The following is a 25,407-nucleotide window of genomic DNA, read 5'->3' on the forward strand; positions in this document are numbered from 1 at the left end:
TGAGGCTTCATCCGAGCCTTAAAGTGCCATTACGTACAGAATAGATGGCAGGCATTATGTAAATCACTTCAGAAAGTACACACACACACACACACACACACACACACACACACACACACACACACACACACACACACACACACACACACACACACACACACACACACACACACACACACACACACACACACACACACACACACAACACACACACACACACACACACACACACACAGAGTGAGCAGTCTCACCTTAGTCAGGGGGATGGTGGCTATCTCTCCTGCTCTCTCCGACCTGAGGGACAACACGTACAGAGTCAGATGATCTGGAACATGCTCAGGGTTATATACATGTTTTACCACCATTATCAACTTGTTGTGTACTCATTGGTCTTTATTTTGAAATGTTTGATTCTAATGTGTGCTTTTCTTGTTTATCATTGTTTACCTGCGATGCCACTGTTGCCGTAGCACCATAACCCTCCTGCTGTGGGACTTGTAAAGGATTTCTGATTCTGACCCTCTAGGGAAAACCTGATGTCCACCAGCTGTAACTGTACATGTGTCACATTTGTAATATGTTAAATATTTTAACTGTACTGTTGTATTTCTATTTTGAGAAAATATTTATCTTTGTTTTTTAATTTGTGATAAGAGTACTTCAAATATTTTACTTTTTTGCTCCGTTTCTACAACTTATTCTACTTGGCAATAAACCCAATTCTGATTCTGATCTAGTCGTGGTCTGAAGAGTCAATTCAAACAAGACATGTAAATAACAATACATCTTTTTGGGAAATTCATGTTATTTTTCATTTAATACATTGTGTGTAAGTTGTGGTAAACACCAGCTTGTCGAGTATACTATAATGCTTTACATTTCACATGAGGAGTGTTCAGGGCTTTTACTAATTCATTCATTCTTAGGACACCTTTACATCCAAATATATCGCCAAGAAATTAAAAAGAATGCTGCTTTATTCTATCCGCTACCGTTATGTAGCTATTAAGAGTTGGTTAAAGGAGATACTACCGAGTACGATGCTCTGACATCTTAATGGACCCAGGCTATTGAAAGCGTCACTATTGTGTGTGACGTTATGTTGTGCTTTGTATGTTGAGTGTTGCTTTATTTGCCAGTGTATTTGCCAGCACTCCAACACATTGAATATGAAATGCTACGGGGGGAGTGATAGACCAATCAGAGCCGGCCAGCTAACCAATCAGAGCAGACTGGGCTCTGGTTTCAGACAGAGGGCGAAAAGAGGTGCTACAGTACAGTATGAATGAGCATCATATGTATAATGGACAATAACTAGTCAGATCGTTGAGCAGTAGTAGGGTCAGAACATGGATACACATGTAATGATTAGTGACATATCTAGCATGGGTTACATGTGTTAACCCTAAGAAGATGCCAAAGGTAAATGCTGTTAGGTATTTCCCTTACATCCGTTGTTCATTGATGAAGTTCAAGTTAACTTAAGTTTAACTAGTAACACCACATAAACAGCACAAAACATGTGTGCTCAGATGACGTTAGGTTTGTATACTAAATTCTTCTGTTTTACCTTTACTCGTATAATAGTAGTCATCTTTCATAAAGCGCTGCCCTCTGTATACATGCATCTCCATTAGGACTCATCTAAACAGAGCCTGGCTCTCTGCATCTGGCCAGCGCCGGGCTGTTCTCCTGGGGAAATATTATTGTCCTAAATATGAAATGAGGCACAAATGGTTGTAAAACATGTGGCGGGGCTAAAGCTATGAATCAGTGTTTCCATTTTAAACTCTAATGTTGGCCATTTGTCTCCTGCTGTGGTAACGTGCTGTAGGTCTGGTTCCCTTTGCTTGCATTGCAGCCCAACAAACAGAACTGGGACTCTAAGACTAGTTGTAACAATTACAATCATTTATGATTTTAGAACACATGCATTAATGGACCAAACAGCACAGGTACTTGTACATGTAATCTAATCTAATATTATTGACATAAGTAAAGCGGTCATCCCCTAATCGTAGAGTTGGTATTCTGATCCCTGTTTTAAAGATTAGTAAGTGCTGTATGTAGTTCATTAAATACCAATGCCCAATATCTCTCAAGAGCTGGCATTCACCACAAGGCACAGCCACCTGCCAAGTGTGAAGTGGATTGGATAAACAGCACTCGATAAAATGGAAGGACACCTACAGACAGACTCCTTTTAGTTAAATATGCATGGCAACGGGCCGAGAAGTGTCCCACCTGGCTGTCCTGGGGCAAGGGGCTCCTTTGACTTCTGAGCAGAAGTGTTGTGCCTCGTGCCAAGCTGCACACCGACACCTGGACTCATCTGACGCCCTGAATGAAAGGCATGCTGCTGCAGAGTCCTGCACGGGTCTGATTTTCAAGACCCGCTCCCGCCCCGCGACGTGCAATACCGAACCCGCCCCGCTACCCGCACATATTGCCAATTAGTGCCGCGACCCGACCCGTCGGCACAAGATCCGCAACCCGACCCGAACCCGCATATATATGAGCAGTGAAAACGTGCAATTATTAACACACGCAGTTGTATATTTGGCTCAAAAAGCGTGGGATGTTGGTTATTTCCTCCATCGAGGAACCAAAAGCCTCCCAGACGCTGGATTTCGCTCTTGAGGAAGTGTTATTGAAAATGCTGTATTCTCCGCTAGAGAGCTTCAGCTCAGCCATTTAGAATGTGGCGCGCTCAGCAGCAGACTGATGCGCTGCAGAGGTTATGATTATGCACGGTCCCGCGGGGGAGAGGTCTGAGGATTTAAACATTAAACTAAATTATTATTATTTTAATATATGTATTATGCAATACCTGCGACCCGACTCGCATCATCTTTGTTTTATCCAGAACCGAACCGAAAAAAGTTCGGGTGAAAAAATACCACCCGCGAATCACCTTTTTTGCGGGTCACCCGTCGGGTACCCGACCCGATGCAGGACTCTGTGAGCACCGCTGCTCATCCATCCCAATGAAGCAGGATAAGGTCACAGCTCTCACAGGAGAGTGCTGTGTTTTCATCGTGTGACCTTGGTGCTGATGGTATAACGTGTATTCTGCTGTGAAAAGTATAGCTCACATGTATATTAAGATTGGATGCACTGTTCTCCAGCTCATACAGTGTAGACACAGACTGACTGATGTGGTCAAAGACACTTCCCATCAAGTATTTTTTCTGGTTCTAAATTGTGTAAATAAGTATATGAAACGTTCTCTCGGTCTGTACATTTACATTGATAATAGTCGACTCCTCTGGGTTATTGCAGCACATGCCCCCCCCCCCCCACCCGTGTGTAAGTAAGTGAAGTAAGTACTACTTTGTAGTAGATACTGGGGCATTTTTTTTTTTGGCGCAGTGGTTAGAGCGTTGATCATCAGATCAAGGGGCGTTGGTGAACTCCAGTTCGAAACCCGCCTCGGCGTCAGGCCGTTGTGTCCTTGGGCAAGACACTCTACCCGCATTTGCTCCTGTGGGTAATGTCCACAGTATTGACATTTACATGTCTAATATGTGTAATATGTGTAATATGTGTAAAGCGCTTTGAGCACCTGTAAAAGCGCTCTAATTAAAAAATGTAATACATTATTATTATTATTATTATTACTACCTAAGGCCCATAGAACCTGATGCACATGCCCCTTCACACTGTATGACCTCAGCAAGATCAGGTCCTATCTAACACAGTGAAACATCAGTACACAGTCTGAAATGCAGCAGCACGTCTGATCTCCAGCCAGCCAGATGCAGCTCACGTCACTCAGCTTTTCATTACCCTCCTTCAGCTCCCTGTTGCTGCTCACATTCCAGTCACAAATGCTGGCTGAGTGGCTTCGAGCACAGCGGCAGAGTACCTGCACTCCCTCGCTCAGCCTTCTGATTCACTACCATCTGCCAATGAACAACCACTGCGAGGCCGGAAATCTCCATCAAAACAGTGTTGCACTTGAGTCAGGTGGAGCCTGGAAGTGAGTAATGAGGGAGCTATTTCAAAGGCCTCGCTTTGATCCACTGCGGATGGGATTGTGACTAATCCCTATGTGCGTTTGAACAAAAGCCATTACAGAAACACACTCAAATCTACTGTCAATGTAGGCATAACTGATAGACCATCAACTATGGGCCCCGTTTTTATTTTGGTATGATTTATTTCAGACTGAAATCACACCATTACAGAGTGTGGCAGTGAGGATGTATTTCTGTTGGTAGACCTGGAAGTTATCACAACAAAAGATCCCCAAAAGCAGGGATTTCAGTATATTGCAGAAAATAAGATCTTTTCAAAAGACATATTTGTGATAATTAACACGTTTGGTTCAACAGGGTTATCTCCACATATTAACACCACTAAGATGTTTGACGCATAAATGCCTTAGCCTATGACAAATAGCATCACTGCTGGATGTCTGGTTGTCTGCACCGCTGAGCTAAAGGCAAACATGTTTGGCATGATGACGTTTAGTAGTTTATAGCAACCGCTGTTTTTATGACACATAGACGCTTTGAACATGTGCGAGTAGGGTGATTCCAGATGTATTTTATGTCATTGAAAAAACATGAATATCTTTTAAACGTGTGTTAACCAAAGATCTTATTTCAGACTACTAACTAGAAACCCCATGTTGGGTTCCAGGACTCTGCACTCAATTGCCTCTTTTGTTTTGTTCTGTCGTGCTGCATCACAGGGCACCATATGAATGATTCCGAATATCTAATAATGACGTTTATTTGTCTCCATTAATAATGCCTTATTATCTTTTCATTAACTTCTTTAACTCCAAAATAACCTCCCCAATGTTTACCAAAAAAATCATTTTCTTTTTAGTTTGCTTTGGTTGTGTTTTGTGTCTCTTAGTTATTGACTTTTATTTAAGAATGTAACTTGTATTACCCATATTAAAATGGGCAATGGACGTTAAATTAAATTGTATGGAAGATGCTAAACAAATCGTTGCAATAAAGAATATAATATTATGTTTCCATTCCTTTTAAATGATTTAACTAATTTCACGTAAAGCTGAAACATTGTCATTGTCCCCTTTATTCTTACATTGCATAAAGTGCTTTTCGAGCAGCACATTGCTGCTCGAAAAGCTGCATCAGATGAGGGGATAAACCCTCGGAGCTCTCTTTAAAGAATGATAGAGATCCACTGGGGGGCGCTGTGGTTCTGTGGGGAGGAGAGCACCTGTCGCTGAGGTACTCTCAGCCATCTGGGTCACAGGAGCTCTGCTTTTTAAAGAGACCAACGATGAAAAGTGATGGGTATGGGCGGGAAGAATAACACAGAAATAAAAATTCATACCGAGCAATCAGAATGAAATACGGTTGTTCTGCAAATCAGTGGAATGAAGAAGGATCTGCAAAGGGAGGCCTGAGCCAGGGAGCCATTACCATTCAAAGATGCTTTGAAATAATTACACATGCAGTACAAGAGCTGCTAATTGTGCACATTCACACATTCTCTGCTGATCTATAATCACTGTCACCTTTTCCACGGCAACGGAATGGCACGCGGTTCAATTCTGATGACAAAAAGCTAACTTATTATCAGAACTCTGGCACTGTGCTGTTATCGCCAAATGGGAGAGGACAATGAAACGGCACAAAAAGAGCTCCATGCCTGCCAAATTATTTAAGGGATGAGCTCATGTCTATGGATGGTATTTTACTATATGTCTTTCTATCTCACATCATGGAGGACATTTTGGGTTACATTCTTTTAATAGGACTTCACTATCCACTGTCCAGTTGCCGTGTTTTTGAATCTGAAATGTTTTTGACAGTTGCTATTTCCAAGGTCAAGAATGAAATAACAAACCTCAACATGCAGGAAACTATACATTTACGAATCTAAGCAAACCGCATCACTGTAACATGTAAAATAACTGTAAAATAACGATAGGGGCCTGTAATTATGCTCATTTTCAGGTTCATATTAATATATAGTGTCTCTACTACTATAAATTGCCTTAGGACGCCATTGAAAACTAGACAACAGTTTATCTATAGGGGTTTATCCCAAGCCCTGTGGAACCCCTAACCTCTGTGTCCGTCAGACTTGTCCCCATTGACTAACATTGGAAAAGAGACGTCTGTAAATCGTTGATCATTTATTTTGAACTCAATAAACTACCAAGCATAAACCCATGTATATCTCTACTTTAAATCAGTAGAATCCAGTTATTTGTATTCACTGTTGGTGTATACTAGGTCATACACTTGTATCTACCTCTGCTCATGTATACTATACTAAATGGACATTATGTGTGCAGTTGTTTTGCAAGGTCAAGAATAAACTGTCATCTTCAATGAAACTGAAGCGGTCTGCAATGAGTTTCAAAGGAGGATTTTCACCGATCTCAACCTGGAACTTTGTGACAGACAATACCAACCAGTGCAATGCTGAAGACTGGAAGTGAATAATAGAGAAAACCCCTCATTCCTTCAAAGCTGCACAACCTAATACCAATGCCTTGGCTTGGTCCCAACATCATGTAAGGGCTCGTTCTCATCAGCCACAGAGTGACCTCTGCAGCATGTACTGCTTTATTTTGGTTCATTTGATCAGGTAATAGCAATGCCCTTTACTGCACTGCAACATTTACAGTAACATCTTGGCTTTCAATCAGTACTGTGCCAGGGTTCATTACAGTAAGTACAAATGTCATCCAAACAGACTACCCGAAAAACTATTATGCAGAGATGGAGATGGATAAAGCAGTTATTTGCCTGAAGGAAAGACTCTAGACGAATGTTCATATAAATATCAATGTATTCTGACAAGAACATTTAGCAATTCCCCTTTGGATTTAATCAATCTGTCTATTATATCAAAGATCACAGAGAGGGCCACCATGCTTTAGTCAAATCTGATTTTATAGACCCCAATAAGTTCAGACAGGCCACTTAGAAGTGATAAACCCTGGTACATCTAAGGTCTGCGGAAACATAATTGAATCAAGAGTAAAATATGACGTGCTTGACGGATAATATGTCAAGCAGCAATAACTAACAGGCTATAGAAGTAGGTCTGTGACTAAATGATGGTCGCATCTAATGGAAGGCACACAACAGGAGAAGAAATGACTTAGACTCACGCTTCCAGAGAGATGTTGGAGTGCAGCAGAGGGGTGCCGGGGGCTGGAGAGGTCCCAGCTGCCAGCCGCCTCTCTGGTGTCGACGTCTGAGGCACGATTTCCAGCACTGCCCAGCACCTGAACACACAGGCAGATTTGTAATCAAATTAATAACAACATTAATTTGAGCACTTATACATGTATTCATGTCACCCCATTGTCAAGGAAATCCAACACATTTAAAGAAATAAATGTCATTTCATAACTAACTTTTTACAAATCAGCTAAAAAACAGATACAAAAAAGATTTAAAAAAAAGACATACGTTGAATACATTCTCAGCACTTTTTAAGAATGTACCTGAGCTACAAACCAATATGGTCTTTGGGTATGTACAGTTTACAATAAAGCTGAGCATACAGAAGGGCTTTAATGTCTATTAGTTACTTTCTTGGTTTAAAGGACAGACATAAGGACTGCACAACACAGAATACCTTGTTTTCTGGTATTATATTAAACAAATGATTTGATAAGAGCATGTATTAGAATTACGGTGTGATGTCAAATCCCATTACAAAGGGCACATATAACTGTAGCGTGAATGGCTGAAGTATTAACGGCTGTTCTGTGGAGATACCATGAGCCAATGGAGCCAATGTAACCACATGCCATCCATAACATCTACAAGATGTGGTGATGGATGATGCTCTTATTTCGACAAGACCTTCTTTAGATGAAAAAGTAGGATCAAATCATGTTTACAGAGCACAAAGACAAGGATAGAAAATGATGGGTAGATTTCTGATGTATGCACATTGACTGATGTCTTGTTGTAGGAAGTTGTCCTGCCCCTCACAAAGACCCCAGGACCTGCGCCGGGCCTCAAAAACCAGTTTTCAAAGTTGCCAAACTGTAACATTACAAATTGAGCATCCTTCATATGATCCCAATTGGTCCAAAAAAAAAATCTTCCCGTATATTCACAATGGGAAAGAGAATTCTGTAAATCAACTTCTAAGTACGGACACTTAACTAACCCTTGATATATTATTTCCCACAAGGTATAAAATGCAATACAAGCCAGATCCAGAGTTATATTTCCTCGGCCTTATGAATTGTTCTGCATGCAGTCGTTGTGGTAGGAGGCGAGGTTTATGTCTCTATGGGCCCCATGGATGTGTAAGATTAGTTTTATACCAGGCAGTAATATGGGGCCTTGCTTCCAACAACATGTCAAGTTCTCTTTATACATCCATGGTCCAAAGACACCACACAAAAGCAGTTGTTTTTTGTGGAAAAGCTTCATAAAGCCATTGTAGACTGCATTCACAGCCTCGGACAAACAAAGTAAGAGACTATCATCAAAGTGGAGCATTTAACGGCTAAAGAGACAAATATATTTCAGTTAGGGGGAGACCAAAAATAGAGCTAAGAGACGAGAGTGCATTTTGGACTTTGTACCTCATTAGGACAGACACAAGATCAGAATGATTGCTTACTGTATGTTGCTCTGTGTCTGCTAGATGTGTACACAAGCAACTATAAGCTTACCTCTAACACAGGGATTTGCGACTGACCATTTACATGCACAATGACCTGGAAGACCCCCAAAAAGCATATTAGGGCCTATTTGAGTAAAGAATACACAGCAAAATCATCTGGACTCACATTGAGCCACATGCAAAACGATATTCTCAATTCCTTAGCCACATGCTAAGCCCAATAATCCTTGGGGGCGCAGATAGGCATTCTAAAAAGAAAAGCGGCGGATCTGTGAACCTGAGAATGAATCACAAGTTCTTTGTTTGAAAGCAAAGGCCATAAAGTTAGCCTGCAGGGAGAAAGAGAAAGCAAGTCATGGACAAGTACATTTTCTCATCTCTGCAGCACCGGCTGTTGGTCTCTTTGAATCGGCAGTGCAGCTCTGAGAGATTTATCCATTCATTTGTTGTGGCTACGCTCGAATGCACACAACAACACACCATTTCTATTTTATTCTACTAGTCTTTCACTCTGTCGGGCGGCTCAACAGAATTATGTCCCCGGCGATAATTATCAATCAAAATGATGGTCTAAAAAATGGGGGCCGAGGAAATTGCTTACCAGGACGTCAAGCAGGAACAGGACCCCAAAAAGAAGTGGTGTGATAAGAGAGGGAGAGGATGAGGGAAAGTATGGCTGGAGAGAGGAAATGCGTTCATGCAGTGTAAGCCGTGGTGGTTTCAGTCAACTTATTGTAATCTTGCCAACGTCACACCTTTTGAAGAACAAATCATGTCAATTCCAAGGCTTTACATAAATGTTCAGTTCTTTCATCATAGATTTGAGCTAATAGGTTATATACAATGTTCTAGACTCCTGGTAGTCTCAGAGAATTGAGCAATAGTGAAAATATGTGTGGCAGAAAGACAGCAATAGGTCATGAACACCTTGTTACTTTCCTCAAGGTGTGAGGCTACACTTTACCCATTCCTCATTCGTGTCTATGAAATGAGGGCAAAATACAAAGGTGAATCTGAAAAGCAGGTGCATCGTGAGCAATACGTTGGGATGTGTTCAGACACAGCACTGTGGGTTTTAATGCAATCACAGAACAACACAGAATCCCTCAGGTCATGTGTTTAAAACTAAAGGAAATAGACAACAAGCACAACAAATCCAACTCAAACTGTGATGATAGCTTATTTCAGTTACAGTCAACCAGCACAAAAATGTACACCAAATACTTGATTTAAAGGGTGAACTTTTTATTTACTTTACAAGGTTTTAACCTGCAGGAGCCAAAGGCGTGCCGAGGGCAGAGGACTCTTTAATACTTGAAGGGTTAAGGTTAGTCCATCCATCCATCTTCTCCCGCTTATCCGTGGTCGGGTCGCGGGGGTAGCAGTTCCAGCAGAGAGCCCCAAACTTTCTTTTCCCTGGCGACATCAACCAGCTCTGACTGGGGGATCCCAAGGCGCTCCCAGGCCAGCGAAGAGATATAATCCCCCCACCTGGTCCTAGGTCTACCCCTTGGTCTCTTCCCAGCTGGACGTGCCTGGAACACCTCCCTAGGGAGGCGCCCAGGTGGCATCCTAACTAGGTGCCCGAACCACCTCAACTGGCTTCTTCGACGCGAAGGAGGAGCGGCTCAACTCCGAGTCCCTCCCTGATGACCGAACCTCTCACCATATCTCTAAGGGAGACACCAGCCACCCTGCGGAGAAAACCCATCTCGGCCGCTTGTATCCGCGATCTCGTTCTTTCGGTCATGACCCATCCTTCATGACCATAGGTGAGGGTAGGAACCAAAATGGCCCGGTAGACAGAGAGCTTTGCCTTCTGGCTCAGCTCCCTTTTCGTCACAACGGTGCGGTAAAGCGACTGCAGTACCGCTCCCGCTGCTCCGATTCTCCGGCCCATCTCACGCTCCATTGTTCCCTCACTCGAGAACAAGACCCCGAGATACTTGAACTCCTTCACTTGGGGTAAGGACTCATTCCCTACTTGGAGTGGACAGTCCATCGGTCTCCTGCTGAGAACCATGGCCTCAGATTTGGAGGTGCTGATCCTCATCCCAGCCACTTCACACTCGGTTGCGAACCGATCCAGTGAGTGCTGAAGGTCGCAGACCGATGAAGCCATCAGAACCACATCATCTGCAAAAAGCAGTGGTGCAATCCTTAGTCCACCGAACTGCAGACCCCCTCCCCCACGACTACGCCTCGAAATCCGATCCATGTATATTACAAACAGGATTGGTGACAAAGCGCAGCCCTGGCGGAGGCCAACCCTCACCGGAAATGGGTCCGACTTACTGCCGAGGACCCGGACACAGCTCTCGCTTTGGGAGTACAGAGATTGGATGGCCCTGAGTAGAGACCCCCTCACCCCATACTCCCGCAGCACCTCCCACAGTAACTCCCTGGGAACCCGGTCATACGCCTTCTCCAAGTCCACAAAACACATGTAGACCGGATAAGCGTACTCCCAGGCCCCCTCCAGGATCCTTGCGAGAGTAAAAAGCTGATCCGTCGTTCCACGACCAGGACGGAATCCGCATTGTTCCTCCTCAATCTGAGGTTCGACAATCGGCCTGACCCTCCTTTCGAGTACCTTGGAGTAAACTTTCCCGGGGAGGCTGAGTAGTGTGATGCCTCTGTAATTGGCACACACCCTCTGATCCCCCTTTTTAAAAAGGGGAACCACCACCCCGGTCTGCCACTCCTTCGGTACTGTTTCCGACTTCCACGCAACGTTGATGAGACGTGTCAACCATGACAGTCCCTCAACACCCAGAGCCTTCAGCATTTCCGGGCAGATCTCATCCACCCCCGGGGCTTTGCCACTGTGGAGTTGTTTGACGACCTCAGTGACCTCCCCCCGGGAGATTGGTGTCGATCCCCCGTCATACTCCAGCTCTGCCTCTAACATAGAGGGCGGAGTTGTCGGGTTCAGGAGTTCCTCAAAGTGTTCCTTCCAACGCCCTAACACTCCATCAGTTGAGGTCAACAACGTCCCATCCTTACTGTACACAGCTTGGATGGTTCCCTGCTTCCCCCTCCTGAGGTGTCGGACAGTTTTCCAGAACAACTTTGGTGCCGCCCGAAAGTCTTTCTCCATGTCTTCTCCGAACTTCTCCCACACCCGCTGCTTTGCCTCAGCCACGGATGAGGCTGCTGCCCTTCGGGCCTGTCGGTACCTTGCAACTGCCTCGGGAGTCCCCCGGGATAACAAATCCCTGAAGGCCTCCTTCTTCAGTCGGACGGCTTCCCTGACCACCGGTGTCCACCAGGAGGTTCGAGGGTTACCGCCCCTTGAGGCACCTAGGACCTTGAGACCACAGCTCCCCGCCGCGGCTTCGGCAATAGAGGCTTTGAACACCGCCCACTCTGGTTCAATGTCCCAACCTCCACAGGAATGCCCGAAAAACTCCGCCGGAGGTGTGAGTTGAAGGCCTCCTGAACTTGGGCCTCCTCCAGACGTTCCCAGTTCACCCGAACTACACGTTTGGGCTTACCAGGTCTATCCAGAGGCTTCCCCCGCCACTCGACCCAACTCACCACCAGATGGTGATCAGTTGACATCTCCGCCCCTCTCTTTACCCGAGTGTCCAAAACATACGGCCTCAGGTCCGATGATACGATAACGAAATCGATCATGGACCTTCTGCCTAGGGTGCTCTGGTACCACGTACACTTATGAGCATCCTTATGTTCGAACATGGTGTTTATTATGGACAATCCATGACTAGCACAGAAGTCCAGTAACAAACCACCACTCCGGTTCAGATCAGGGGGGCCGTTCCTCCCAATCACGCCCCTCCAAGTGTCTCCATCATTGCCCACATGTGCGTTGAAGTCTCCCAGCAAGATTAAAGAGTCCCCTTCAGGAGCCCCATACAGGACTCTTTCCAGGGTCTCCAAGAAGGCCGTATAGTCTGTACTGCTGTTGGGTGCATAAGCACACACAGCAGTCAGAGTTTTCCCCCCCATAACCCGCAGGCGTAGGGAGGCGACCCTCTCGTCCACTGGGGTAAACTCCAACAACGAAGCACCTAACCGGGGACTTGTGAGTATCCCCACACCCGCCCGGCGCCTCACACCTTGAGCAACTCCGGAGAAGAATAGAGTCCAACCCCTATCCAGAAGTAAGGTTCCAGAGCCGACGCTGTGCATAGAGGTGAGCCCAAACAGATCCAACTGGTAACGCTCCACCTCCCGCACAAGCTCCGGCTCCTTCCCCCCCAGAGAGGTGACGTTCCACGTCCCCAAAGCCAGCTTCTGTCGCCCGGGTCTGGTCCGTCGAGACCCTCCGCTTTCACTGCCACCCTTCTGGCAGCGCACCCGACCCCATCGCTGTTTCCCGTAGGTCAGGGGTGTCAAACTCAATTTCATCGCGGGCCACATTAACATTATGGTTGCACTCAAAGGGCCGGTTGTAACTATAAATATAGCCTACATATATAATATATATAATGTATTATATTACATTATTGCCTCTGAATTTGATTATTATCGGATAGGATAATAACTTAGCAATTAACTACGTCTGAAAGCAGAAGTCTAGGGCAAATAATTGTGAGTCTCTTCAGTGCGCACGTCACAAAACGAGATGCATTGTGGGACATGTAGTTTATGGGCAACCTGCTTCTGTAAAGTGGCATGTAACCGTATAATAAACATATTATATTCTTTGCAAGCTCTCGCGGGCCACATGAAATGAAGTCGCGGGCCAGATTTGGCCCCCGGGCCTTGAGTTTGACACCCCTGCCGTAGGTGGTGGGCCCGCGGGACGGAGAAGCGGAGGTGTTGCCCATGTTGCCTTTTCGGGCTGGGCCCGGCCGGGCTCCGTGGCAAGCCCGGCCACCAGACGCTCGCCGACGAGTCCTCCTTCTGGGCCTGGCTCCAGAAGGGGACCCCGGGCTTCCTCCGGGCCGGGTATCCTCACTTATGGTGCCGTCTTTCATGAGGTCTTTTGAACCAATCTTAGTCTGGCCCCTTGCCTGAGACCAATTTGCCATGGGAGACTCTACCAGGAACACAAGGTTCCAGACAACACAGCCCACAGGTTCATCAGGGCACACAAACCTCTCTACCACGGTAAGGTGCTGGTTCTTCAGAGAGGGTTAAGGTTAGTCAATAGGGCCAAACCGTGTGCTTTCATATTAAGGGGGGGGGGGGGGGTTCAAAAGGGCCAAACCATGTGCTTTCATATTAAGGGGGGGGGGGGGGGGGGGGGGTTCAAAAGGGCCAAACCATGTGCTTTCATATTAAGGGGACGAGTTGGGTTTCGTCAGTGTTTTTTGAATGTGTTCATCTTACATGTTCCCCCTTTGTTTGCTATTTGTAGAGGTTGATTTGGTCGGTTAACACATGTTAAGTTGCTGTTATATCTATAGTTATTTTCTTTTCCCTAAGATTCTTAGTTTTATTTATATTTTTGGATAAATAAAAAGAAACTCCTGTGTCCTTGTTGCCTCACTGCTTGGTCCTTGACACCAGGGTTTGTTTGAAAAAAACAGTAACCTGTTTCTGGCAGCAGAAACAGGTTACTGGTCTGCACTACAACACATTGCCTCAATGTGAGGTTCCTGGGACAGTGAGGGACATCAGCTAAACACTGATTGATACCATTAAGGCTACCAGGATAATATTTCTTCAGATATTCCACCACTTCTGAACTCAGTAACACCAGACAGTATAGAACAAGGACATTCAATAAGGCCACCGTTTTCAAAATGTACTTGCTTGGTGAACATAGAACTACTTTGTTTAGGTTGAAACCAACTGCTACTATTTTTTTAGAATAGGGTTGGATATAATTGGTACGACACAGTAAGCTGCTAACTTTTTTTTCACCCACTTTTTGTAGAGGTTTAGAACTGACATTATTTAACACTTATTCTCCTGTCAAATGTCATCAAATTTGAACTGTTGCAAAATCACTGACTACATTCAATATGACACAATGGGCAAAAGCCACTTATCAGTACCATTCGAATGAAGGGATTTCAAGATGTCTAAACTTTTGCTGTTATAAAGACTTCTCTCAGTCTGGGTAAAGTAATCTCACTTTGGTTCCAAGAGGACAAACATCTTAAAACCTCATCATAAGATGATCTGGCTGAGAGCAGTAGAAGCATACTTCGTACACTGGCTGACTACCCACCATTTATTGAACACCACAATCCACCCACATGGATGACAAGTCACACTCATAAAGCCTTGTTAGAGTGTGAAATCCATCTAAGACAGAGCACTTAGGTGAAGGCTCATCTAACCATGCATCGATTCAACTAAAAGTAAAAGTGTAAATTGTTTTTTGTGCAGTGCGTGTGTTGACCTAAGGGCTCAGTATATGCGGTGAGAGAAAGTAAAGGCTGTTTACTGGGCACTGAAATAACTCTGAATTGTTATCATGAATCGATAAATGGGGCTCCCCTGTGAAAAAACCTGCCATTCTGGAGCATGGCCTCGGCACGGAACACTGCTTTCAGAATCCGGTGTGTAGGTTGGACACAAAAGGAAAAAAAGAGCAGCCTGAAGCTCATAAATCTCGGAGAAGTATCCCAGAGGAGAGAGACTTATTGTGTGGAGCTGCTGCAAGTTGTTTTGCCAGAAGCTGATCAGTAAAGTACAGCAAAGGTCAGATGCAGACAATTGTTGGGTCTAGCTCAGTGAAATTTGTCATCGTTGTGTATCTGGTGCAGCGGTGCAATGATATATTCCTTCTCGCGCTTGCCATTTTATATTTTAGGATTTTTTAAGATGATTTATTGGCCTATTTGCCTTTGTAAGACAGAAAGGGTGAGAGAATTGCAGCAAAGGGGCTTTGGCACAAAAAGAAACCCAGGCACTGGACTATTAGGACTGCATGGTACAACCTTTTAAAAATAAAACAAAATCACCACATTTTCAAAGGTAAATAGAATTTTCTAAATTGTCTACATTTTCCGAAAAAATTACTCAATAACAAAAATATTTTTTATCATTCTCGAAAACAATTTGTTTCCCTTGACAGCATGTTTTGTAAGGCTACCTGCCAACCTGAGTTACTCTTTCAGACTTCTCCAATACAAGGAGACAACCAATCTTAACTCTTAATCATTAGTAAATGAACTGTGGAGTGAAGTTAAAGTTTGCTTATTATTCTCTTTATCGCTCGCATGAAACTAGTTGTTTGCTCACTACTGTAGAAACAAACACGCACATATCAACAAATGATTACATTATCAACACTAAAACGGTAGATGCAGACAGTTTATGAAATGTAAATGAATACTCCAGGAACATTCAAACTAATTTATATCCAAAAACATTCCCTCACAAAAAAAGAAAGAATATCAGCCTAATTTTGGCAGCCCACTGTAGACACACTTGTTTCTATGTCAACGGCAGGAAATATGTTTTATTGTTCTCCTCAAATACTGTCATACGCTCTGCTCTTCTACTGTAAACAAAAAAAGCTTTCAAGAGATTGTAGATGTCTGTTTTGCCCGCTGCACATGGACTCTTGTGTTGATGGTTGTTATGCCAGTTGGCTGATGTTGTTACTCGCTCTCCTCAAACCTCTGCTGATGGCTTCAGGGGCTTTTTTCAAAGGTTTCTGCAGTGATGTGCGCCATGTAAATCATGGTCCATCACTTATCAGCTTATACAAGCAGAGTAACTACATTTTATTGTTTTGAATTATAGCCTACATATTTAACCCAAACTGCCGTTTTTGTCAGCTTTCAACCTTAAATTCCACCAAGCAGTTTCACATCAGCTATTCCCACTTCCAGTACTAATGCATCGTGCTAGTTCTTCAGGTAAAGCATTACAGCAGCGTAAACTGCAGCAATAAAATGGTTTTATACCACATCTATCCTCTGTAGTGGCTGACAGGATGACATGAAAATTGCCTATTTTTTACTGTCTTATCTTTTGGTGTACAGTAGATGGCTCTGCTATAAAGAACTACAAAAAGTACCGAAGCACACCGTTCTTTCGTACTCCACATTGAAGCAGATGTCCTTAGTTAATAATAACTCTCACTTCTGGAAGGGTAGACAAAGGTCTAAAGTGTTAAAATGTATAACAACAAGTCAACCAAGAGGGATGCATTCATTATCCTGTCAGTGTGCTAGTTCGCTAGCTGATGTTAGCTATCTAACAAACATCATTTTTTCATCGTCATAACTACACTGTACTGTAGCTATGTACGCTACGCATGACCAATAAAAGCCTTGAACCTTGAAACAAGCTAGCTAGTGAACATTAGCTATCTACTTCACAATCACTATCTGTATAGCCAACTATTAGCTCGCAGACGTGAACTAGCTTGTTCATAGCTAACATTCACTATCTACCTACCTTGATGGACATTGTCAAATTGGTGGCTCTCCTAATTCAAATTATAGTAATTATTTAATAACTTATGGTCAAACTTACAGTGCAGACATGTGTAACCTTCGGTATTGAAATAAATTATAAAAACATAATCGACATGCTTTTTGTACGACAATCGGCCACCCTCACACAGCCACCAGCTCCTCACAGCTCCAACAAGCACATTCCCAAATATGCATTATTTGGATGAACTTATCACATCTTAATAATATAAATGGCTACTTTCTGAAAGAAAAATTAAGGTTGATAAAGCTGGCTAAGCTAACAATTGCAGTCTAAACTGCTGTCCCATATCAAAATAAGGCAATGTGAAAGTGCACTAGATCAGTCAAAGAGTAATGTGAATTCGATTGTACGATCTCATTGCACAAGATTCTCATTGCTTATAGACTCAATAAATTAAACCAAACAATTGCAAAAAGTGTGAATGTTTTCCTTCCTTACAAACCTCCCTGTGATGTCTGAAACATAATGATTACTGTTCCTAAAACAAAGCCACTCTGAATATCCTTCCTCGATAATCCATAACCCTCTGCAGTTATTTACAGAAAATAGCCCAGTGTCCTGTGGTGCTCCTTCTGGGAGACAATGCACCAGGCGCTCCCCTGGGGAGAAAGTCTGTGCCATTGTACATGTAGAGTCAGAGGGGAGCTTTTTTTAAATCTGCAATTTCCATAGAACATGGCTAACTTTTTTGGATGAAAATAAAGGTTAACGACATGTGAAAATGTGTATAAGCCCATAACAATGCATTGTCTAGGGGTCAATTATTATTAAGGTGTTAAGGAGCAAGGATGCATGTTGTGCTTACCAGAGGATGTTGAGCACGGTGCAGGTTGTCAGACCTCCTAGCACTGCCCTCCGAAACCACATGATCTGGACACAAATAAAACACAGTGAGCAACCTCAAGCAGGCATGTCAGTGACGGTGACACACTCTTGGGTTTTCACCTTGTCTTTCTATATTTTATGCAAAATAAAATGTACATCTCTAAAGACAATACCCTCAAAAGAATATCATGTTGGGGATAATCTATTATTTCCATTTATTTTTCTTTATTCAGCAATCGGCAATTGTGTCACCTTGTTGTTCTTGTTATTTAGGAAAGTGCTTGCTTAAATGTTTGTATTTTAAGTGCATATTATAGAACAGGTATAGGGCAATATCAAAATTAGCCCAAACTTTTTTTTATTCACAATGTTTACTGATAATCATCCAGATATGCAGGGGGTCCAATTCTTAACTTTTCCCTAAAACATTCTAGAATTTCTTTATCTAACACAAAAAAAACATGAATTTTAAAAACATTTGTCAACAATAGATACGTTGTTCCTGTTTTTATTACGATTATCAGATACAAAATGATAAGTATAAATAAATCTATGCTTTCAAATGCATTATTCAGAGATATTAGGCCTGTCAAATCAAAACTGGAGCATGTGAATAAGAGAGAGCTGAGCCCTAACCAGCAGCGCCTCTGACCCAAACCAAACTCTGAGCAGCAGGCGGCTGAGACGGAGCCAACCAGCATGCTGACCAAAGTGCTGCTAAGAACTCGTGTTTAAATGAAATAGCAAGCACTGAATTCAAAGTGTGTACACTAAGAGGAAACTAAGACACTAAGAGGAAAAGGAGATGTACCTGAGTTCTGTTGTGAGAGATTCGTGAGTAGAGCAGCGGCATCACGTTTACAATCCCTCCTGTTAGGACGAAAACACAACTGCAGGTAAATGTGATGATGATGTGTGACAGGTTGAATGCAGCACAATAATCATTTTATTTCTGAACTCTTCGTTCTCGTAATCGTTTAACCAACATTGTAGTTCAAAATAAAATTTGAATAATCACCCTGTGCTCGAACCAAACAAAAGAGAATACAAAATACACTCATGTAATAACAAAAAACAAGTTAATTTCTCATTTTAAAGCAAATAAGACAAACTCTACGAATACAGACTTTACATTTTCCAACATCGACATAATACAATTGAAATGTAACCATTTAACATATCAAATCGCTCATGTTTTCATCATGGGTATCTACAGCATTACTATACTTTAGAGAAGATTGGTATATGATGATGTACATTATATATATGTATAAAGCTTATGTGGGATACACAAATAAATATCACCCAATGGATGTTATCTACATCTCATCACATTTAACTCCTGATTGTGTCTTGATATTTGTCTATATTGATGTTAAACATGGAGCTGCTGTGATGCAAGTCAAATTTGATCTGACCATTAAAGTATTATCGTATTATCGTATCGTATTTCTGCAGGAGATCCACACATAGACAACTCAACATCACAAAGAGGTCAAAAACTTCACAACAGCCCTTTCAATTGGGACAGAATGTATCGACAGTCATTTAAAAATGACCCCTCTCACAACTAAGAAGAAGTTAAGAAAATGGACACGGCAAATATAGCAAGGTAAAATGCCAAGTGGGTACAGCTCATTAAAAATGTTAATCTTGGGTTTGCTTTCACTCGATGAAGCTCAGTGCAAGTTCTTTCATGAAGTGCAAGGTCTTTCATGAAGACTTTCACCTTTCCTAGTCGGATTCTCGTCCCCCTAAATCTATCACAGCACGATGGGGTCTAATCGCCAAAGTTTAATATATATTGCCCTTTGTATACACAGCAATAAATATGTTTATCGCACTAAACAAACTTCAACTGTCAATCATTCCAAGCACTCTTTAAACCGAGGAGGAGGGGCACACTTAAAATATTGTAACGCAATTTAATCACATTACAAAGTTTGACCCAAAGTTGCTCCCACGTGGATGTTCCCCATGAATTGAATGGTTTTGGAAGAGCAAAGGTAGCAGATAAATTGGCAAGAGCTACAAGTATTGCACATATAGTGTTAGCAATATGATAGCAGAAGAGATAATATGCATATCAGACTGACGCAGTGAGGCGACAATAACATAACTTACAGGAATAATAAATAATAAACATTTCCAATGTACTGTAAAAGGCCTTGTTGACTTTGGAAGGTTCAACATTGCGAAGGTAAGAGGAAACAGAGATTAATATTCCATAGACATCTCAATTCAATTCACTGTCACTCTCTACCACTGTTGTCCAGCAGCGGAGAAGGCATTGTATCATTTCTAAAGGAATTTGAATAAATGCATATTCTTCATTAATCTCATCTCTGCTGGGAAGAAGCTGCGACAGGTAGCTTGATATTTCTGATATCAATATTTACAATTCATATAAGATCCTTTCAAGGAGAGAAATGCTATTTGATCCAAAATATTGCTTTAAAATGTATAATATTAAGGATATAGAGTGATGCAGGAATGACATATACAAAAAAGCAATGGGATTTTTCCATAGGATTTGGGAAAAATACCTGTTTGATAAATACACATGTTCAGCCGGATAATATCCACATATCTACCCTACTTTTATAATTTTCTAATCGTAAATCTAATCGCCAGAAGCAAAATGCTAACGTTATGCTATAAACGAACTACAGCCGAGTACAGCAGGGTCGCACGACGTGAACGTCACGCCAACTTAAGATCCATATTTAAACATACAGATTCTAAATGGTACAAGTTGAAGCGTTTGTTTGAACAGTTTGCAGGAGGCAGGTACTTGCTTTCAAGGAGAACAGGGCAAACAAACTTAGCGGGAGTGTTTACGTGTTCGGTGTAATGACGTAAAACGGCCTCGACAACTTCTGTAGTCCTATTCAGCCACTTGTTAACAACCATCGTTTTTCAGACACGTAAACTCTTCAAAAATCACCAGTGGGGTCACAGCTGATGGATTTAATGTCGTAGAACAAAACGTGATTCTCTGAGACGAGGGAACCGGTAGTGGTAAAATGCTAACTCACTTCAGGGTTTTTGGACTCGTCACTGCACCACTCTATTATGTATTTATTTTGGTTTTGTCACAATGTTTCTTAGCTAACAATAATAGAGGTGACTTAATGAAAAGAGGAAGAAAAAGGTTTGATCAGCAGCATTATATTTGTTATTCAGACAACATTTTAGAGGGTTTAATTCCAAATTATGCAAGTTAACTGATGATGGCAGGAAATAGTTCAAATGGAAAAAAAATAGCGCTTTTTTTCCTTATATATTACACCTAAATATGGAAAGGTTATATGTTGTATGTTGTCTCTGAAATACCGAATTTGCTATACCAATTAAAAGAAAAAAGTCTTATCATATAGACTCTTCCTTCCATAAAATATTTGGCAACATTTGCAAAATATTTGGAAAAATTCGGAATCATTCGGTACAGCTTTGTATGTGGTTTCACTTACATTTTCTCTTAACATGGTCTTCAATATTTGAAAGTCAACTACAAGGCAAACATGCCCATTTAAAGACAAAGGCAAGGCAAGCCAAAGTTATTTATAGAGCATCTTTCAACACAAGGCAATTCAAAGTGCTTTACAAAAATGAAAAAATATTACGAGCATTAAGAAATAGTGCAGCGGAAACACATTTAAGTCGCATTTAAAAACAGTCATTAAAAAGTAAAGATAATAAAAATAAACATAAAAAATACATGAATAAAAGTTACAAAAAGAAAAGTCTTCAGCCTGGATTTAAGTAGTAAGAGTTGCAGCGGACCTGCAGGTTTCTGGGAGTTTGTTCCAGATATTTGGAGCATAATAACTGAACGCTGCTTTACCATGTTTAGTTCTGACTCTGGGGACAGAAAGCTGACCAGTCCCTGAAGACCTGAGAGATCTGGATGGTTCATCATTTAGCAGGAGGTCAGAAATGTATTTTGGGCCTAAACCATTCAAAGCTAAACCAGCAGCAGTATTTTGAAATAAATTATGTGACAGACAGGAAGCCAGTGTAAAGACTTCAGAACAGGAGTGATGTGATCCACTTTCTTAGTGTTAGTGAGGACTCGAGCAGCGGCGCTCTGAATTAACTGCAGCTTTCTAATAGATTTTTTAGTGAGACCTGTGAAGACACCATTACAGTAGTCGAGTCTCCTGAAGATAAAAGCATGGACAAGTTTTTCTAAATCCTGCTGTGACATTAGTCTTTTAATCCTAGATATACTCTTTAGGTGTTAGTATGCTGACGTAGTAACTGTTTTAATGTGACTGTTGAAACTCAGGTCAGAGTCCATGACTACACCTAGATTTCTGGCTCTTTCTGTTGTTTTGAACATTGCAGACTGAAGCTCAGCGCTAACTTTTATACGTTCTGCTTTGGCTTCAAAAACATTCACCTCAGTTTTATCTGAAGTTCTGACACATCTAGTCATTGAATTGTTCAATGCATTATTAATTATCTGTTTGTTTTTCATTATCTGAGCCAGTGGAGGCATGTACATTAGATGTTAAAAAGAAGAGGCCCCAAGATGGAGCCATGAGGAGCCCCACATATTTGTCAACCCAGATGTGTAGTAACTTATAGAAACAAAGTGTTTTCTGTCCTTTAAGTAGGATTCCAATTTAGAAGTTACAGTTTTGTCTTCTCATTGAATCCAAAACTCAGATTTTGTGTGGCTGGTTTAATGTTCTCCTAATATGGGCATTCAGAGGGCCGAAATTAAAGCACTGTAGAACGAAGGAGCATTTACTGGAAAAAGAAATAAATCCGAAGGCCAGAAAGGTGAAAGATGAAGACAGAAAAAAAAAAGAAGAAAGTAATATTTATTTTAGAAAGCGGATTCTCACCCAGAGCCACCGTGCCCATAAGGAAAGGTTTCCCCATCTGACTGAAGTCGCTGCTGCTCTGCAGGCCCACCTCTGACCCCACTGCAAATGTCACTGCCACCTGAGACACACACACACACACACACACACACACACACACACACACACACACACACACACACACACACACACACACACACACACACACACACACACACACACACACACACACACACACACACACACACACACACACACACACACACACACACACACACACACGGTGTTCTGTTAAGATTGAGATAAAAGTAGATACACATCACAGTATTTTTCACAATGGGTGGAAATGACATCCTCTAAAGCCTCATCAGCAACAACAACATCAAAGAAACATTTTTATGTTCGCAGACAGTGAAAGTGTTGATGATTTATTGATTTTTGTAGGTACAAAAACATTTTAAATCTAAATCCAATACGGAAATCCAAATTGGACCATTCCTGTTGGAGGGAGAAATGTATAAATATTGATGTACATAACATTACAATATGGCTTTATTATAGTATAGTAAGTGTAGTGCCTGTCTTATAATTCACACAGTGTAAGCCCTTTATAAAGACATATGACTACCTCTGGATAGTACATTTAAAATCAAGAGCTGTATTCATTTATGTGCAGTTCTCCCCTCACACCTTTGCATAAGCTTTACTACAAATGACTTACTGATGGACCACAGTCAATACCTGGACTTTCTATATGCATGTTATTTTAAGTTGCTTTCAAATGTTCTCTACATCAGGATTAATTTATAGACTTAAAAAACCCGTTGTGTCCTTATCTTACAATCAATATGGTTATCCATTCTGTCTACTTTTAAGTTGTTTTAAAAATCAAAGAGTGTACACTATTACATGGTTTCCATCTATGTCTGTCTGAAATAAAAAATAAATAAATAAAAAGTGGGGGGGGAGGAATGCACAAATGTTGATGTACAGAAAATAAAAATATGGTTTATTTTAGTAACAGACCGTCATAATCCACACATGGTTATCCATTTATAAAAAAAATATGATTTTTGTATAGACTATAATTATATTTGATATGTTAAAGAGGTTTTAAATGTAAATGGTCTGCATAAACTGAAATCCCAAAGTTCCCTCCAGAGGGAGTTTCTCTCCCACACACTTGGAAACGCCTCCATTGGACTCCATTGTTTACTTGCGTTACATAGTGACACAACTATCTAAAACAAACGCATCTATTGGCTAGTGCTCCAACACATTGAGACTAAGGCTGCAGCCACACGGAGACGAAATGGGTCGTATCCGCTACAGTTCTCTATCTTATATAGACGGTTTGGCCACACAAGGCCGACAGGGAAACGCAGATAACGATAACGCGTCCCAAGGTGGGTAGATCTGCGGACGGAACGCTCTGGGGGGCCAAACGGCTCCGTGTGTACGCCCTATACAATAATTTCCTGATAATGATGACGCAATAGCCCCACCTCTCCCTAACTCTGGTGCTCACTGCTGTAGCATGGTCAGTAGCTAATGTCAGTAGCTACTGCTACTGACCATGCTACAGATGTTAGTGCAACATCTACAGCTCCTCTACCACAACCATCAGCAACAAGTGGACATGGAGAACTACATGAACTACATGTTGCTAAATCCACCGCGGAGAATAAACAGAAGGGCAACCATGGCAACCATGCTCGGGTGGTCTTCTTCGCTGCTTTTGGTGTATTTTGTGGCAGAAGTACACGCAACTTACAGGCCCGGCATATGTACTACAGCCTCTCCAGTGGGTCGAGCTGTCTCGTGTGGACGGAAGACTTTTTTGATATCGAATTTGGTTTGTTTTCGTTATCGTCTCCGTGTGGCTCTAGCCTAAGGGGCGGGACATATCTAAGAGGTTGACCAATCACAACAGAGCCGGTCTGCTAACCAATCAGAGCAGACTGGGCTCTGGTTTCAGACAGAGGTTGAAAAGAGGTGCTGCAGCACAGGCAGCATGAGAGAATAAAGAGCTTTTTGAACATTAAAGCATGGAAACATGTCACAGTAGCGACACTACATACTGATATGAACCTGAAAATGAGCAGAATATGTATGATTTAATGCAACATGTGTCTAATATTCACAACCTTTTCTGTCCAAAGTGTCAACTGGCTGTTAAAAGGGGGGAACGTCTGAATTGAGAAGCACTGAATCCACACTGGAAGCTTTTTTGTAACCACTCAGCTACAGAGTACACGGAGGCAGAGAACTGAGTATGTGTGCAAACTAAACACAGGAGAGTAACCTTTGTGTTTTAGTGCAACAAAAACACACTGTGCCCTGTTACCTAATGGACAGAGAGATGTGAAAAGTGTAGAAATTCAGATGGCGGCAGATCATTTCACAGCCAATAGTAAGAAACGGAAGTGACGGAGAAACAGACGAGAGAGGAGGTGAGGGAATAAACTAAATGATACCCAGACATGAGTGTGATCAGAAACAAAAAGCAGGGAGAGGAGAGAGCGCAGAGGAAAGAAGACACAACATTTAAGATGAAGGAGTGAGTGCAAGTGGTGAAGAGAGTGTTGAGTGAGAGCACAGGATGATTGATTATAATGACTTTCAAGTGAGATACCTGTCTGCCAACTAATGCTTTTTAAATGGACTGAAACATCTGAGAGGCTTCTTTAAAAAATCTTTAAGAAGTTGTCTCGTCCTCTCACGACGGGGCAGGTTTCATTAGTGCTCAGAAGGGGAATGGACTGCGTTTTACTTA

The 25,407-nt window shown here is 42.1% G+C and overlaps 1 protein-coding gene across 1 annotated transcript in view; it reads right to left on the bottom strand.

Annotated features, from left to right (window-relative positions):
- LOC117445686 (uncharacterized) overlaps nucleotides 1–25,407 on the bottom strand; it is a 99,025-nt gene that overhangs the window by 21,482 nt on the left and 52,136 nt on the right. The window contains exons 9-13 of the mRNA XM_034081496.2: nucleotides 22,653–22,752; nucleotides 18,608–18,666; nucleotides 17,777–17,841; nucleotides 7,115–7,231; nucleotides 252–294 (exon numbers count right to left, since the gene is read on the bottom strand). Of these exons, the coding sequence (XP_033937387.1) occupies nucleotides 252–294; nucleotides 7,115–7,231; nucleotides 17,777–17,841; nucleotides 18,608–18,666; nucleotides 22,653–22,752 (384 nt within the window). The remainder of the gene's footprint in view (nucleotides 1–251; nucleotides 295–7,114; nucleotides 7,232–17,776; nucleotides 17,842–18,607; nucleotides 18,667–22,652; nucleotides 22,753–25,407) is intronic.

The sequence above is a fragment of the Pseudochaenichthys georgianus genome, chromosome 4, assembly GCF_902827115.2.
Source record: "Pseudochaenichthys georgianus chromosome 4, fPseGeo1.2, whole genome shotgun sequence".
In the NCBI taxonomy this organism is placed as follows: Eukaryota; Metazoa; Chordata; class Actinopteri; order Perciformes; family Channichthyidae; genus Pseudochaenichthys; species Pseudochaenichthys georgianus.